The sequence below is a fragment of the Caloenas nicobarica genome, chromosome 27 (assembly GCF_036013445.1).
Source record: "Caloenas nicobarica isolate bCalNic1 chromosome 27, bCalNic1.hap1, whole genome shotgun sequence".
Taxonomy (NCBI): domain Eukaryota; kingdom Metazoa; phylum Chordata; class Aves; order Columbiformes; family Columbidae; genus Caloenas; species Caloenas nicobarica.
In genome coordinates this window covers 1,852,288-1,867,890 of record NC_088271.1, presented here as the reverse complement: position 1 = coordinate 1,867,890, position 15,603 = coordinate 1,852,288, and the positions used below count along the sequence as shown (strand labels likewise).

Genomic DNA, 15,603 nt, shown 5'->3' with positions numbered 1-15,603 from the left:
TCATCCTCGTGGTGCTGAGCCTCCTGCAGCCACAGACTCAGCTCTCCAGGGTAGACCCAGGTTGGAAAACACCAGTTTTATTGATTTGTTTGGAAGCGCATCAATCTGAACGCAGCAAAACACGGAATGCAGCTTCATACAGCAGTACAGGCGCGTCCTAACGAACACGCTGAATTAATTAATACACAACCGAAGGGAGCCTGTTCCCATGCACAGCGCAAGCGAAGCTTTTGTCCCTTCCCTCACTCGCACTTGTCACCCGCCTGCACACACACCGGTACCGTGGGGCAACGGAGGGGGCGGCGAACCCCCCCCGCTGCCATGGAAATGACCTGCTGGAAAAATCCAACCCTCTGGTGAAGAGCTGCGGGGCAGAACGTCCCGCGGGCGCCCGTGGCTCTTCTGTGGCTCAGTGTCAACCATTTCCCTGGGAATTAATTACCTTCGGGTTTCTGTACCTTAAACCGACAATGCTGAGATGTGTTTGGGTTCGTCTTGTCCTGTGCCCTCCCAGCCCGGGCTCTGGTGGCCCCCACAGCCGTGACCCAGGACCCCGCAGGAGAATCGCAGGAAACAGCTTTCAGCTCTTTCTAAGCTTAAAATCTACTCATTTCTATGCTTCAGTGCAGAAAAGACTCATAGCTTAAAAGAAAAAAAAGTGGCTGGTCTTGTTTAATTAACCCTTTGAGTTCATTTGCCAGCAGAGGTAGTGGGTTCATCTTGAAGGTTCATCTCTACAAAATTAAAAAAAAACCTCTTGTGCTGGCAGGGTTGTGACTCGGCTCGGGCCGTGGGGACGAGGTGTCTCCCATGGGACCCGCTCTGCCCGGCTCCGCTGTGGGGCCGGCGGGAGGAGCAGAGCAGCAGCCCTGGAGCCGCAGCTTCCATTTATGGAGACTAAAAGTCTGCCAAAAAAAACCCCAAACCCTGAGAGATGAGGCAACGCTCAGGACCCTGCAGCCGGGAACAGCCGTTCCCCGAGCTCTCCGCGTGGCTCTTGTGAGTAGGAAATGCCCATAAATACCCGCAGCAAAGCGCCTCCCCCGTGTGCTCAGAGGTGCGGAGGCAGCAAATTCACCGCTGGACTTTGGGCGCCTGGTACAGTTGGTTCCAAAGGATAAATGTACCCGCAGGGCCTGGCAAACGCGGCAGCTGCGCTGGCTCCGTGCCGGATGCTCTCGGTGGATTTACCGGCTGTGCTGGACCCAGCGCTCCCCTGGCAGCGTCCCTGTCCCTGGGGGCTGTTCCCCCGCTTGGTTTGTCCGTCTGTCCGTGCGGTGCCCGGGCCTGGCTGCAGTTGGGGAACCCTCCCTGCGTCCCCCGCAGCCCCTGCCCGTCCAGCGCAGCCAGCGAGGAGCCTCAGACCCTTGGACTCTTCTGTCTTGAGTCGTGCGGCAGAGGCGCGGGATGAAGGAACGCAGCAGAAACGCAGCCTGGGGCCGGCAGGGGCACAGCAAAGCCCCGGGTGCCTTCCTGGTCGGGAGCAGCAAGCGAAGGGTCCGTCCTGCTCCGCGGGTGCTGGAGCGAGCGGGGCTCCCATGGCCGAGGCTTTGACCCGATTGTCCCATCGCGAGCCAAGGAGCTTAGGAGTTTTGTGTGAAAGCTCCAGCTGCGGAACAGCGAGGACTCGCCTGCAGATGCCCAGGGCTCAGGGCTGTCCCCCCACCCCTCCGCATCGCAGCTTTCCCTGGGCAGCGCCTGGTTTTGCCCCTTTGCCCCGTCCCGGCGTCCGCGGCACTTTTGTTCGGTGGTTCAGACAAAGCGGGGCTGCCGCTCGCGGCCGTCGTGGCACCCGGCTGCCGGACACCACGCGGCGGCGCGCAGGGCCGCATTGTTGGACTGGTTTGTGTTGTCGTCGGGGAATTCCTCCGCGTCGCTGTGGGGGCCGCAGCCGGGGGCAGCGGTGCCCCCAACGTCCCACCGCCCCACGCTGCAGCTCCGGCTGCACTGCCCCTCGCTCCCGTCCTCGCAGGACTGAGCTTCCTCCGTGCTGGTCTCGCTCTCCTGTTTCGTTAGCGGGGTCCGGGGGCCCCCGTCTGCAGCGCCCGGCAGGTTCCCGCTGTCCTCCAGCTCCGAGTCGGAGTCACCGGAGCGATCGCCAGGCTCTGCGGGACAGAGGGACCGTGTTACACTCCAGCACCGTGGCGTCCCCGGGAGCTCCGTTCAGCAAACTCATGCTCTCCAGGATGGGATGGGCCATGTTATGGCCACCAGTGACAGCTCAGACCCCTGAGGGACCTGTGCTCACTGGGGAGGACCTGCCGGGTGCCACGTACCTGTGAAGGAGTCGGCGCCGTAACCCAAATTCCCCTTCTCCAGGTAGGGGACGCTGCCGTGGGGGCTCACGGGCTGGGAGCCGGCGTCAGCCTGCGAGGAAGAGGAGCAGCGGTGAGGGCAGGAGGGGGAGAAAATGCCCGTTCACTGGGCTCCATGTCCCCTGGGGTCCCCAGGGACTCCTACCAGGTGGGAGCAGCCGCCTGCCCGCCCCGTGCCGCCCGTGCTGGGGTCGGCCGGAGCAGCGGGCTCCTTGTCCTCGAAGATGGTGGAGTAGAAGATGATGAGCGCCTCGATGATGCGCGCCTGGTGCGGATAGTCCACCAGCGAGGACAAGGAAATGGTGGCGTCCGTGGGCCTGGGGCGCATCAGGGTCGGCCCGAAGACGATGCCCAAGTTGCCTGAGGTCATCTTGTTGTCCTGCTCCACTTCCACGATCCTGGCAAGGAGGAGGAGGAGGAGGAACTCGTTGAGAGCGAGCAGGGAGAAGGGCTGGGCTGTCCCCACCGCCCCGGGGCAGGACGGGCCGGTCCCGTCTCACCTGCGCAGGTGCTGCAGCAGGAACCGCAGCGTGGCCATGTTCTCCCAGGGCAGCTCCTTCAGCAGCTCCTTCAGCCGCAGCACCAGCGTCACCACCACCTTGTCGGTGTCGGCTCCTCTGTCCACCAGCTCGGGGCCGCCCTTGGCGCCCTTGGCCTTGGTCTCGCCGCCCTGCAAGCTCTCCTTGGCCAGCCCCATCAGCTCGTTGTACAGCCGGAACGGCATCAGCGGCTCCGGCAGCTGCAAGGGAACGGGGGACATGGGCTGGGGAGCCGTGTCCCGGCTCCGGCGGGGCTCACCCCCTCGCCGACACCTCCCCGTGAGGACACAGCAAGGAAACCCCTCCAGTGCTCGCACAGCGTGCCACCCCCAAGGCAATGCTATTTATCCATCTCCTGAAGGTCTAACTCCAGCCTCGTTTGTCCCAGCCAGTTAGTACCCGCGAAGCTCAAGCAAAAAGCAGCGTTTGATCAGCCTGTGGGTGCTCTGTGGTGATGAGAACCCCCGGGTCAGGCTTTGGGGATTCTCTTTTCTCCCTGGAAATGCCCAGGGTGTGGGTGGGCGCAGCAGCAGGTTCCGGGCAGACGGGAGGTGGCTGGAGAGTTCGATGGGTTGGGTTGTTCTGTGGATGGATCGGCATAGCCCACAGCCAAGGTGGGGCTGTGCTCGGGTGGAAACTCCCGCTTTGAAGTTTGCAGGAAGCAGCCGGAGCCGCCCGTTAACTAATTGGTGGTTTGCAGGGCTGGGATGTTTTCAGGGCAGCTCAAACAGCTGGTTTGGGGCTCGGCTGCTCCCACAGCGGAGCAGGTTCCTTCCAGCTCTTACAGAGGGACTTTCAACCCGTTTCTCTGCAGTGAGACGCTGCATCATTGCTCAGGACTGATTTCGGCTTCTTTTTCCACCCTGCTTTTCTTCTCTGCAGAAACTGCAGAGGCAATTCAGGGACACTGAGGGACGCAGCGCCCGGCTGAGCCCGTGGCAAGGACACCAAGGGACGTAGGACACGGCTGAGCCTGTGGCAGGGACACCAAGGGACACAGGACACGGCTGAGCCCGTGGCAGGGACACCAAGGGACACAGGACACGGCTGAGCCCGTGGCAGGGACACCAAGGGACATAGGACACGGCTGAGCCCGTGGCAGGGACACCAAGGGACACTGGACATGCCTGAGCCCGTGGCAGGGACACCAAGGGACACAGGACATAGTTGAGCCCGTGGCAGGGACACCAAGGGACACTGGACATGCCTGAGCCCATGGCAGGGGCACCAAGGGACATAGGACATAGTTGAGCCCGTGGCAGGGACACCAAGGGACACTGGACATGCCTGAGCCCGTGGCAGGGGCACCAAGGGACATAGGACATAGTTGAGCCCGTGGTAGGGACACCAAGGGACACTGGACATGGCTGAGCCCGTGGCAGGGACACCGCCCGGCTCAGGGGGACGCGAGCTCAGCCCGGCGCTGCCGTGCGCAATGGCCTTTGCTGAATCACTTCTCTTTTCTGTGCCTGGTTCCCCAGTCGCGGAGGGGAGGGCGGGTTTGGTGCTTCTGCACCACGTTGTTCTGCAGATGCAGGGGAGCAGGACACCCGCAGCGTCCCTGCCCTGCCCCAGCCGTGGTCCCACCTCCACCCTGACGCCCCAGCCAGGGGGGACCCTCAGCAGCCCAGTACACCCAGTTTGTGCAGAGTGTCTCCTGACAGGGCTGAGCCAGTGAAGCCAGGTTGGGATTGGGTTCGGGAAGGTTCCTCTGGCCACATCCCCCGTATTCCCCCCACAGAGGCACCTCCATCCTCCCACCTGTCTCAGGTAGAGCTTGAGGACGTTGCTGATGTCGTGCGGGGAAGCCTGGGACAGCTCCACCAGCTCCTTCCCGTTCTCAAACGCCTGGCAGAGCTTCTCCACGCGGGTCTTGACACCATTGACTCGGTAGATGCCCTGTCAGAGACAGAAAAGCGGGGTTGAGGTGAGGAGAGCTGTTTCCCTGTGTGTTTGCAGGAGTCGGGGAGCTGCTGGCTCCTTCTGTGCTGGAGTCACTCGGGGACGTCCCCACCAGCTCAGACGTTTCTGTCATTCCTGCTTCGTAGGAAAGAGGGAGGCAAGAGAAGTGAGTGCCCAGGCTCGTGGTTTGGAGTATCAGGGCCAAGTTTATCACCCGGGACTTTCTGCACTCCAGAATCTGACAACAGAGTCTGTGGGTTTTGTGCCGAGGCACAAGATGGTTTCGGGAGAAGCAGCTGAGCTGAGGAAAGGGGAAGGGAAAGTGCGTCACCTTGGTTTTCAGCGCTCGCTTCTCGATCTCAGCAACGCACTTCTTGACGATGAAGGGGATGCCGTCGCTGCTGCCCTGAGAAGCCTTCATGAAATCCTGCCCGAAAAGCTGCAGCTTCCCTTGGAGCTTCTTGTGCCCGCACTGGATGGCCAAGGTCTCCAGGCACTTCTTGTGGCAGGCCAGGCAGCACTGGAAAACACAGGAACCGAGACCTCCTGGCTGCGGTTGCACAGCCACGGTCACAACCACACGTGTGTCACAGCTCCTGGCCGGTTCCACAGCAAACCGTGACACCCGAGGGACAAGCTGCGCTGTGACGCGCTGCCGCGGAGCGTGTGGCTCCCACCAGGGACAGGACCGCGCACGGGGAGCAGCGAGGTCACCGCGTCCGTGGGACATTCCCTCTGTTTGCCCCCTCCCCTCGTCCCAGCTTTACCTCCTCGCACTCCGCTCCCTGGAAGTAGACGTAGCTGTTGCACTCCCGGCACTTGGAAGGGGCGCGGAGCTTCCGCAGCCGGTGGGTCTGGGCGGCCTTGGACAAGCCGATGTTTCGGAAGGGGCCGGTCGGAGCTGCCATCTCCGGGCTGATCCCGTTGATGCCTACGGGCAGAGCAGAAGGAAACGCAGCTGCAGCCCGGCTGCCCTCCCAGCAGCTGTTCGGTTTGACTCCAGAACTACAGGATTTGGGGACAGTCCCCCTGCAGTGAGCTCTGCGTCCCCCCACGTCCCCCCGCGCCGTCACGTACTCTGCTCGAACGGGGCGGTGGCCTCGTCCTTCTCCTCCAGCTCCTCGCTGGAGGACATGGTGCCGTTGGACGACAGGCGCTGCAGTTTGTGGCTGAAGTCACCTGCCGAAAGAAAACCCGGTGAGATTCCTGGCAAGGCTGTTTCTCCCCTGAGCACGCTCTTGTGCTCCTTGCGCGGCTGGAGCAGCTTTCCCTGGAGAACATGGGGAGCTGGGAGCTGATCCCATCCCACCCATCCCTTCCCAGACTGGGATCAGAGCGGTTACATACAACACAAGGTTATTACAAGGCAGATAAAGAGAAGCGGCAGGTGTTGCCTAGCTGCGATGCTGTTTTAGGCTGGGTTTATCAGAAGGGAAGGACTGTCTGCCCTGGGCTGTTTTCAGGATCTACCTGCGTTTGAGTCCAGGCTGCTGTCAGCTTCAGCAATGGAAGTTGGCCAGGATTTATGGACCTGGTGTCCCCTCCCGCCTGCAGAGCAGAACAGAGTCCAGCTGAGATTCCTTCCTGCACTCGGGAGAGAAACGGGGCAGCAGCCCAGATCCTGGGGGACACCGAAATGACCGAGCAGCTGCTGAGGGGCTGGGGGGCTGTGATGCTTCAGTAACGCGTGAACAAGGGCAAGAATCACAGAATCGCAGAATAGTTTGGGTTAGAAGGGACCTTCAAAGCTCATCTAGTCCAACCCCCTGCCATGAGAATAGATGGGGAGCTGGAGAGAAGCCTGTTAGGCAGCACTAGACAGCAAAAGCAAAAGAACCCATGGATCTGATTTTGTGTCCTTCAGGAGATTCCGCTCCTCCCCGCCAGGCTCACCTCTCCGCTCCGCCGCGGCCCCGCTCGGCTGCTCCTTGGCTCCCGCGGCTCCATCCGAGCCCGGCCCGGCCCCGTCAGAGCCGGCGGCTGCTGGGAAGTCACCGGCGCTGAAACTGCCTTTGCGTGTGCGAGTGAACGGGGACCTGGGGGCAGAGAGGAGAACAGGGAGCGTCCGAGTGGATGAGAAGGAAGGACACTTGAAAACCATATTCATGGCTGTGATCCACCTGCCTGGGGATTTTACAGCCCCCCTCGTGAATACTAGACCTCATCCATGGAAGGATGCAAGGGGATTCCCAGCCGGTCCAGCCCCAGCTTTCCCCGCAGGAGCTGCCCCAGGCGCGCTGGGACCAGCGGGTTTCTGCCGCGAGCGCGGTGCCGGTGCAGGGAAGGGGACTGCGGACCAGCCGCAGGTCCCCGTCTCCATTCCTACCAGGCGTTGTGTGACACGTAGGGCTCGAAGTCGTACTGGGTGTCGGGCTCGTCCCCGCGCTGCAGCTGCCGCACGTGCGAGGCGTATTGCTGCCCCGGGTCGTACAGCTTGCTGCTCTCGCACAGCGTCTGGAAGTTGACGGGCAGCGGGGCTGTCTGCATGTGCATGATCTGGTAGAAGGAGATGGTGGCCTGAAAATAACGGAGGAAATCAGACATGAGCTCGGTGAGCTGGTGTACATGGGAGAGCGAACGGAGCTGCGGGTTGGATGAGGGGCTGGGAGCGCCCAGCGGTGCTTGATCTGCAGCCCTGAGCTGTGCTCCCAGTTCCATGGCTTTTCGGAGCACCAAGGAGCGAGGGGAGCTCTGCATCCCCCCGGAGCTCGGCTGAACCGGGGGGCAGATCCGAGCGGGGTGCAGCCCCCCCGCCCCAGGGACCCACTCACCGTCTTGACGACCTGGTCACTCTGTTTGATCAGCTCGTGGATCTGCCGCAGGGAGTTCACCTTGGTGTCCTCCAGCTCCTGCTTCTGGGTGTTGGCATCCGCAACGCAGGTCCGGTACGTGGCCATCGCCTCTTCTGCCTGGGAGGTGGGAGAGCAAGAGACGGGGACAGTTCATGGGTGAGGAGAACACGGGGAACAAGAACATCTCTCTGCACTTGGACCCTGTTCCTCTGGGCATCCCTGCGCCGTGCCCGAGGTGCTCCCGTGCTGGGACAGAGTCAGCCCGAGCTGTCATGTTCCCACCTTGTTTTTGGCTTCCTCCTCCAGCCGCCTCTTCTTGTCCAGGGTTTTGGTGGTGACGCCGCTGGCCGTGCTCTGCTGCTCCTCCTCCGCTTTCACCGCCACGTACTTGGCCTTGTCGTGCTCCTCGCTGCGCTGCATGTAGATCTGCTTGGCCTTGCGCAGGTTCACCTCTGCCTCTTGCTGCGGGGAAAACGGTGACGCCAGGTGAGAACTGAGCTCTGCCAGGGGATCGTCACCCCACGAGCTCCCCAGGGCCCCTTTCCAGCCCCTGCACCCCGTGTTTCTCCAGCAGAAAACCCCCTGGGACGCAGCACCCAGCAGTGCTGGGAGGGGAAGGGGTGCAGCGTCCCCCAAGGGGTGCATGTCGGGGGGACGCTCCAGACGGGGCTCAGACGCTGCCGCTCACCAGCTTCCTCTGCGCCCGGTGCCACTGCTCCTTGATCTCCTTCCTCCGCTTCTCGTGCTCCAGGCGTCTCACCGTCAGTGGCTGCATCGGGGGGAGAAACAACCCCCAGGGATGTCTGAGCAAAACCTTCGCTGCTCTTCCCTTTGCAAAAGGCTTTGCAAGGAGAAGTTCCCTGTGGTGGATCTTATCCTTCCCCAGCACATCTGGGCTTGGTTACAGGGAGGGTTTGTGTCACAGACACGAATCACCAGCCTGGGCAGTGCCAGGGACAGTGTCCCCGTGTCCCCCAGCTCGCAGTGAGGGGACAGCGGGTGCCTCCCCGGGACGTGGTGCAGCTTGGGCTGGAGGAGGACGAGGGAATGCAGAGAGGTCTGGGGTGAGGAGGAGATGGATCAGGAGATGCTGTTTGATCTGCCAGAGCTGGGGGGTTTCTCCTGGAGCCTGTGTCTGACCCCGCACAGGAGCCGGGGATGTTGAGCCCAGCAGCAACCGGAGCCCGGTTTCTGACACCAGCCCCCTCACTGCCCAGCACTGGGGACAAACCCCCTCTTGTCCCCTCACCTGGAGGAAGGTTTGGTGCTGCAGCGTGGTGGCCGCCTGCAGCACTGAGGTCCCGTGCTCCATGTCCTGCTCCAGTGCCAGCAGGTAGATGGACAGGAAAGGCATGTTGGTCTGGGGAACAAGAAAACGTGCCCTGAGCCCCGGCACCGTGGCACGAACTGAAGGAGACGCGTCCTCCGGTGCCAGCGGTGCGGCCGTACCTCCTGGCTGAGGGTCTGCTTGCAGCTGTTTGCCATCTTCTGAAGCCCTTTGGCAAACTCCATCTCTGGAAGAAACAGGTTGGAAGTGAAAAGCCACATGAGACACCAGAACTTCCCTGCTGATTTGGCTCCTTTTGAAAAACAAATCCCAGGAGCTCAGCGCTGCTCCTCCGTGCCTCACCCAGCGTGGTGCGTTTCTCCAGGTACCCGATGAGGTCCTTCATGTACTTGGAGATGTTCTTGGCGTACTGGAGGGCAGCGTCCACCCCCCCCTCGCAGCGCTGCAGCATCACGTCCACCTCCTCGGCGGGAGGACGACCTGCGGGGGACGAGGGGAAGGTGGGGAGGGAAAGAGGAGACTGAAGGTGCTGCTGCCCTGTGCTCACCGACCCGCTGCCTCCAGATGCTGCTGAGCTCCCAGGAGCGCTGGAGCAGCCGAGAGAACCCCGGGACAGCCCGGATCACCCCTGCGAGCAGCCTGGATCTTTGCCGGCATCGTGCTGTGCTGGTGTCCTGCCAGCTCCAGCAGCAGCTCTGCTGCCTTTCCTCAGCCGAGGACCAGGTCCCCCAGCACCCCAAACCTGCCCCCAGAGCCTCACCCGGGTCATAGCTCTCCATGCCCGCGGGCACACCGTCTCCTCCGGGCCCGGGGATGCCGCCGTAGAGGCTTTCCATGGTCTGCGGGATGGGGAAAGAAAAGGGGCCGGTCAGAGAATAGAAAGGGGAGCAGCCGGGGGGCTGGCGGATGGAGGGGAGGCAGAGCCCCGAGCTGCTGGGGGTTTTTGGCTGTTACTGGATGTCTCCTGTGCCCAGCATCGCCCACCTGGTTCTGGTCGCTGGGCGGGATGGAGAGGATGGTGCTGCTGTCCACCTCCCCCATGAGGAACTCGGACACGCTGTGACGAGAGGAACACGGCCGGGCTCAGCAATGGGGTACGGGCAGTGACGAGCAGGGCTGTCACCAGCAGCACCCGACCCACATGAACCTGCCCTCCTCATGGGGGCTCCCCGCTCCCCAAACCACCCCCCGAACCAGCAGCCACCATGGGCTGCACGTGGGCGAGGGGACAGGGCGCAGGGGGACACGTGTCCAGGCTGTTGGGATGATGGGGTCCTTCAGGGACCTTCTCCAGGGGACAGCTGGCCAAAAGTCCCTTACGTGCTGCTGAAGGACACGGCGATGGCCTCCACGGCCTTCTCGAACTCCCGCTTGTCTGTCTCATTGTTGGATTCGTAATGGAAACCTGGAAATGGGGAGACGTGGGGAGCTGCGGCGCTGGGTCAGGCTGGAGGGATGCGTGCGGGGACAGGAGGGTCCCTGGGGGTGGTGGATGTCCTCTAGTGCAGTGTCGAGTCTCTGTCCCCATTTTTCCCAGGACTGACTCCCCTGCCAGCATCACCTGGCTCATGTTTCTGTTCACTCCCAGTATTGGGGCTGCTGGAAAAGTGCTGCTGCCTGTGAGCAGCTCCCCGGCCCCCCCAGAGCCCCCGCAGCGGGACGGCTTCGCTTCCCCTGCAAGGGCTCGAAAGAGGAACCGCTGGCGGCACCAGGAACCGGTGCAGACGCCAGAGCCAAGGGACGCTGGTGGCTCCCCGGTGCCTTTTGGGGGTGCTGAGCCCCCTGTCACGGTGAGGGGCTGGGATGTGCCCCCAGCCCTCCGCCCGAGGACGGGGCAGCCCAAAGTCACCCCGTCCCAGCCCCGCGTGGGGCCACCCCACGGCAGATCTGCTGCCACCCGCCACGAGGTTTCCTGTCCCCGCGCGGTTGCTGCGCAGTGTCCAGGAAGCCGCGCGGTGACGCAGGGTGTTGTGCTGTGCCTGCGGTTGGCGCAGCCGCCCCCTCCCCGCGCTGCAACGGGCAGGACACCGTGCCCGGCCGGGCTTTGCGCCACACAGCCCCCGCGCTCACAAACCCCAGTGCTGCCAGGAGCAGGAGCCCCGTGTTTACATGTTTTTCCCGTGGCCGCGCTTGGAACTCCCCAGGCGGGGAGCTGGTCTCTGGCATTGCTGACACTACACCGTCCTTAAAACCAAAACATGGCAAACAGGCAGCCGCTGCCTTCGCCTCTGCCGGTCCGGGGGCAGCTCTGCTCCCAGCACCCCTCCAGGCTCCCGGCACGTCCCGGCGCGGGGCAGGAGGAGCCAGACAGAGCTCCTGGCCCATCGTCTCACCCTTGACTTTGGAGATGAGGGTCCCGGCGGCCGTCAGGGTCTCCAGGGTGTTGAGCAGCGGGTACTTGTTGATGACCTGGCGCAGGACGCGCAGGGTCTCGCCCAGGCACTCGTGGGCCAGCGGCCGCTGCGGCTCCGTGGGGTCTGCAAGAGAGGGGGCTGAACCGCTGCCCCGCGCCCTGTCCCTGCCCTGTGTCCTTGTCCTGTGTCCCTTCCCCGAGCACCGGTGTGCCTGGGGCAGCCTGACCTTTGAGGCATTTTTTCCTCAGTAGTAACTTTTTCCCTGGAAAGTGGTTTGGGGATTTCCTCCTCATTTCCTGCCCTTCCTCCCCGCGGGACGGGCGCTCCCGGCCGCTGGCAGGGGTTCAGCGGGTCTGTCCTGCTGCCGTCCCCGTCCAGCCGGGCTCACTGTGTCCCACCGGCTCCTGCCCTGGGAACCGTCCCCTTCGTGGGCTCGGGAAGGGGTTTCTCTGCTCCCTCTCCTGCTCCCAGGTCCCTTCCAGAGTGGGAGGTGGGGAGAGCAGCAGGGCTGGGAACCGGGATGGGGATGAGCTGGACTCTCCCCAACCCCAGCTGTGTCCCACAGCTCAGCCCCAGCCTCTCCCCATCTCTTTGCCAACTCAGGGATGGCACCATCCTGGTTGTCCCAAACTGGGTCCAGCAATAACCACAGACCCGAGCAGGGACGGCAGCGGCACGGTCACTGTCTGGCTCAGGGATGTTTCCTCCCTGCCCTGCGATGCCCAAACTCTCTCAAGGGCCCAGAGGCATCGTCTCCCGGGTCGTGGCTCTGGCTGCCAGAGCCAACGTCACCGCTGCCCCGGGCTGGGTGCTGCCGTTCGCCACGGCGAGTGGGGTTGTGTCAACATGTTTGCAAAGCCAGTGCTGAAAACACGGCATCATGTGACCCCCCCGCCGCAGCCCCACGTCGCCGCGGGGACCACGAGATCATCCCCGTTCCTTCGCCTCCCCAGGCTGGGACACGCACCCACTGCCACCCACCCACCAGACCCTGTGCCGGGGCATCAGCCCCATCCTGCCAGATGCCCCGGTGGGGCTGGCTTGGGGTCCGGTGCCCTGCAGGGCTGGGGGCCCTGGCAGGCGGCTGGCACCGCCGCGCTGTAAACAGGAAAGCGGGCGGATGAAAATAGCTTGCGGGCAGGAAGCCGCGTTATCCTGCTGTGAGCTCCCGGCAGCCGCCCACCACCTCTGCCCGCTGCAGGGGCTCGGTGGGCCCCCCGGGAAGCCCGGTCCCCTCAAAACCCCCCGCGGGTCCGGGCTGTCCCCGGGGACAAGATGCTCGTGTGCTGTCCCAGGGCTCGCGGGCGCCGGCGCGTCCCGGCACTCACCGTCACGCAGCACCACGTCCCGCAGGTTCTCCAGGGCGTCGGCAAAGCGGGCCACATCTGCCAGCAGCTGGGAGATGTCCTCAGGGTCGATGAAGGGGCCCTCCCCGCCCTCCATGGGGCTGTAGGACGTGGGGGTCTTGTGGCCCTTGGTCACAGCGCGGGGGGCGGCGGTGAGGGGGAAGCCGGCGGCACTGGCATGGCGGCTGAGGCTGGTGGGGCGCTTGAGGGTGCCCACGGCGCTGGGGCTGGTGCTGAGCTTGGCGCTGGCGGGGGGCAGCTCGCCCAGGCCGCAGCCCGGCGCCTCCAGGCAGTCCTTGCGGCAGAGCTCCTGGGGACAGGGCCGAGCGTGACGGCACGGCCGCTGCCGTGGCTGTGCCGTGCCTCAGTTTCCCCATCCTGCCCGGCGGTGCCGCGGGGATGAGGCATAGCCCCCCCCGGCACGTCCAGCCCTTTGGGGACCCCGGGGTGGGGATGCTGGGGGTGCTGGGGATGGGCTCAGGACTCTGCGGGGCAAAGGCAGCCGCTCCGCCAGCGAGAAAAGGGTTTGGCACTCTCCTGACCACGGCTGCCATTACCACCACGCTGTGCTGTGCCTCACCGCAAGCAGCCCCCGCGGGGCTGGGTTTGTCCAGGGACACACAGTGACCATGTGGGTGGCACTGCCTTGTCCCCATCAGCACCCACCGTGCTCCCAGGGGGACTGGGGACCCTCAGCATGGCCAAACACCAGCAGGATCGGGCCCCAGGGGTCCCTTCCCCTTTCTCAGCCCGTCCCACCCCCAGGTCGGGCACGGCCACCACCCTGCGAGCGCCGGGGGCAGGGACAGGGACAGGGACACCTCCCAGGCCACAGCCAGGGAACTTTGCAGATATTTTACGGACAGAGGGAGCCCGTAATTTCTAGGGGTAAAATTGTCCTGATGGAGGGGCTGGTAGTGGCACCTACCGGGGCTGCGCACCACGGAGGGGCCTGTGAGGGGCACAGGGAGGGTCCTGCGGCCACCCCCATCCCTCCGGAATCTGCCGGTGCTGACCCCCAGGCTCCCAGGTGTGACACAAGTGTGCCGGGTCTCAGCGTCCCTGAGCGGGCGCTGCCAGCTCAGAACCTGTTTGGTACCGGTGGTACCAGGAGCACTGGGCTGCAGTGAGTCAGAACTGGGGCAGCTCAGCCCCCCACTGTCACCATGGGGCTGCCCAAAGGCCCCCACCCCAAAATGGCTGGGGCAGCCCAGCCCTTGAAAATCTGCCCCCGTCCCTCCCAGGGCTCAGCAGCCCCAGAGACCCCCAGTCTCCCCCCGCCGGCGCCCACGGGGCTCCCCTGGCCCTACCGTCAGCTGCACAGCGGGTGCGTGGGGCAGCGAGTCCAGGGAGCGTTTGGGCGAGTGGGCTTTCCCCGCCGAGTGGGGGCTGTAGCTGTTCCTCCCCGCCGCCCGGCCGAGCATCCCTCCGGCCACCACCCATAGGGCCTCTCCCGGGGGTCGGGGAGGAGGGTGGGGATGGGGACAGGGACGGGGACGGGTCCCCCTCGCTAAGGAGCTGCGGGCAGGCTCTCAGCCCCCATCGGTCCCGTCTGGCCCCACGCTGTGGGGCTGGGGCGCAGGCGCGGGGCGGGCAGTGCCAGGGTGCGCAGAGGAGCCCCGGCCATTGCCGGCCCTGCGGGGGTGAGGCGCTTCCTCCCGCACCCCTCCAGCTCCGGGGTGCCCCACGTAAATAAGGACACGGCAGAGCCTGGGTGTCCCCCTGCTTCTTCCTCTGTCCCCTGGGCAGTCTGGGGGTTCCTCTGTCCTCCCTAAACCCTTGGTTGCAGCCCCCACCACCGTCTCCCCTGCCCTTTGCTGCAGCCCCCCAGTTTCTCCCCAGCCCCGCTCACCCTCCTGGCTCTCCAGGCAGCTGCTCCGTCCCCTTCATCTGGGACAACATCACCCCCCAGGCCCAGTGAACATCCTCAGCTCCCTCCTCTTCACAGACCCCCTGCCCGTACCCAAATTCCCCTTCCCACCCTGCGGCTTTTCCCAGTAGCTCCATGGGTGCCATGGCCCCACGGCCCCCACCCTGCAGGAGGGGACACGGGACACTCACCGGCAGGGTCTGCGGGACAGGGCTTCCCGCCCGGCTCTTCTTGGAGATGGAGGGGGTTTTCATCAGCTCCCGTTTCTTCCGGGAGAACATGGTGGTTCCTGCGGCGGCCGAGCCCCTGCCCTCGGCGGCGCCTCGCTCGGCAGGGCCGCGGTGCCGGGCTGCTGCTCACCCCGCCGGCCACATTCGCCGGGGAGAACTGTCAGGAGGGCGCGTGTGACGCGGCCTTATTTCCTCATCAGCTTCGCAGGCAAACCTGAAACAGGAAAAGCCAAATGCGCACCCAGGGCGCAAGGCCAGGGGGGAAGGGGGACCCCACTGCCCCTTGGGGGGCTCGGGGGCCGTTTCCAGCCTCGCAAGAGGTGGCAGAGAAGGTGCCGGCGCTCTCGGGGCGGTGGGCTCTCAGCAGCTGTTTGCGGGGGGGTCAGTGCTGCACCCCAGGGCTGCACAGAAGAGGCTGGGGGGACAGAGAGCCCCACGCCGCAGGACTGGAGCTGAGCCCCGCAGGATCCTGGTCCCCTATGGGGTTCACCCCTGTTTGGAGATGTCCGTCAGTCCAGGGAGGACAAACCCTGTCCCGTGGGGTGTTGCTGGAGGCCTCTGCACACCCACAGTCCCCCACCCGTGACTCACCCACCCACGGGGTAACGCGGCCCCACAACGGTCTGTTCACCCATGGGAACCCAGCGAGGCAGCGGATGAACCCCGGGGAGGGACAGGACGGGATGAATCCCCCCGGGGTGCCGCTCCCGCAGCCTGGGCACCCCCGGCCCGATCGTGCCCCCGCCGCTGCCCAGCGGGCTGCTCGGGCGGGCCGAGCCCGGGGGGATCCCCTCGCTTGGTCCCCGGGGACCCCGAGGGGCCGCGCTGCCGCCTCTCTCGGGCCATCTGCCGGTGGCGGCCCGGGAGCGCCCGGGCGGGACCCGGGGCCACGGCGGCTGCCGGGGGCCGGGGGGTGCGTGGGCCGGGGGGTGCGTGGGTGTCCGTCCGGGGATGTGCCCCGGGTCGG

General features: G+C 64.7%; 1 protein-coding gene across 1 annotated transcript; it reads right to left on the bottom strand.

Annotated features, from left to right (window-relative positions):
• Positions 1–61: 61 nt before the first annotated feature.
• On the bottom strand, positions 62–14,770 carry ARHGAP45 (Rho GTPase activating protein 45). Its single transcript, XM_065652498.1, has 23 exons — positions 14,598–14,770; positions 12,519–12,846; positions 11,170–11,313; positions 10,157–10,241; positions 9,821–9,893; positions 9,597–9,675; positions 9,179–9,316; positions 8,998–9,062; positions 8,798–8,908; positions 8,237–8,317; positions 7,831–8,010; positions 7,528–7,665; positions 7,083–7,273; positions 6,650–6,792; positions 6,227–6,304; positions 5,834–5,935; positions 5,524–5,687; positions 5,088–5,276; positions 4,616–4,753; positions 2,816–3,054; positions 2,461–2,713; positions 2,277–2,367; positions 62–2,105 (listed from the first exon to the last, which is right to left on the bottom strand). Exons 1-23 carry the CDS (start codon positions 14,685–14,687, stop codon positions 1,753–1,755), a joined length of 3,453 nt encoding a protein of 1,150 aa, XP_065508570.1. The 5' UTR covers positions 14,688–14,770; the 3' UTR covers positions 62–1,752.
• Between the last annotated feature and the right edge of the window lie 833 nt (positions 14,771–15,603).

Excerpts from the sequence above, each read along its gene's own strand:
- ARHGAP45 (XM_065652498.1), bottom strand. The coding sequence starts at position 14,687 with ATGTTCTCCCGGAAGAAACGGGAGCTGATGAAAACCCCCTCCATCTCC. Across the intron at positions 12,847-14,597 it reads CTGTCCCGCAGACCCTGCCG|GAGCTCTGCCGCAAGGACTG; the intron begins GTGAGTGTCCCG and ends CCCTGTCCCCAG. Across the intron at positions 8,909-8,997 it reads AGCAGACCCTCAGCCAGGAG|ACCAACATGCCTTTCCTGTC; the intron begins GTACGGCCGCAC and ends CTTGTTCCCCAG.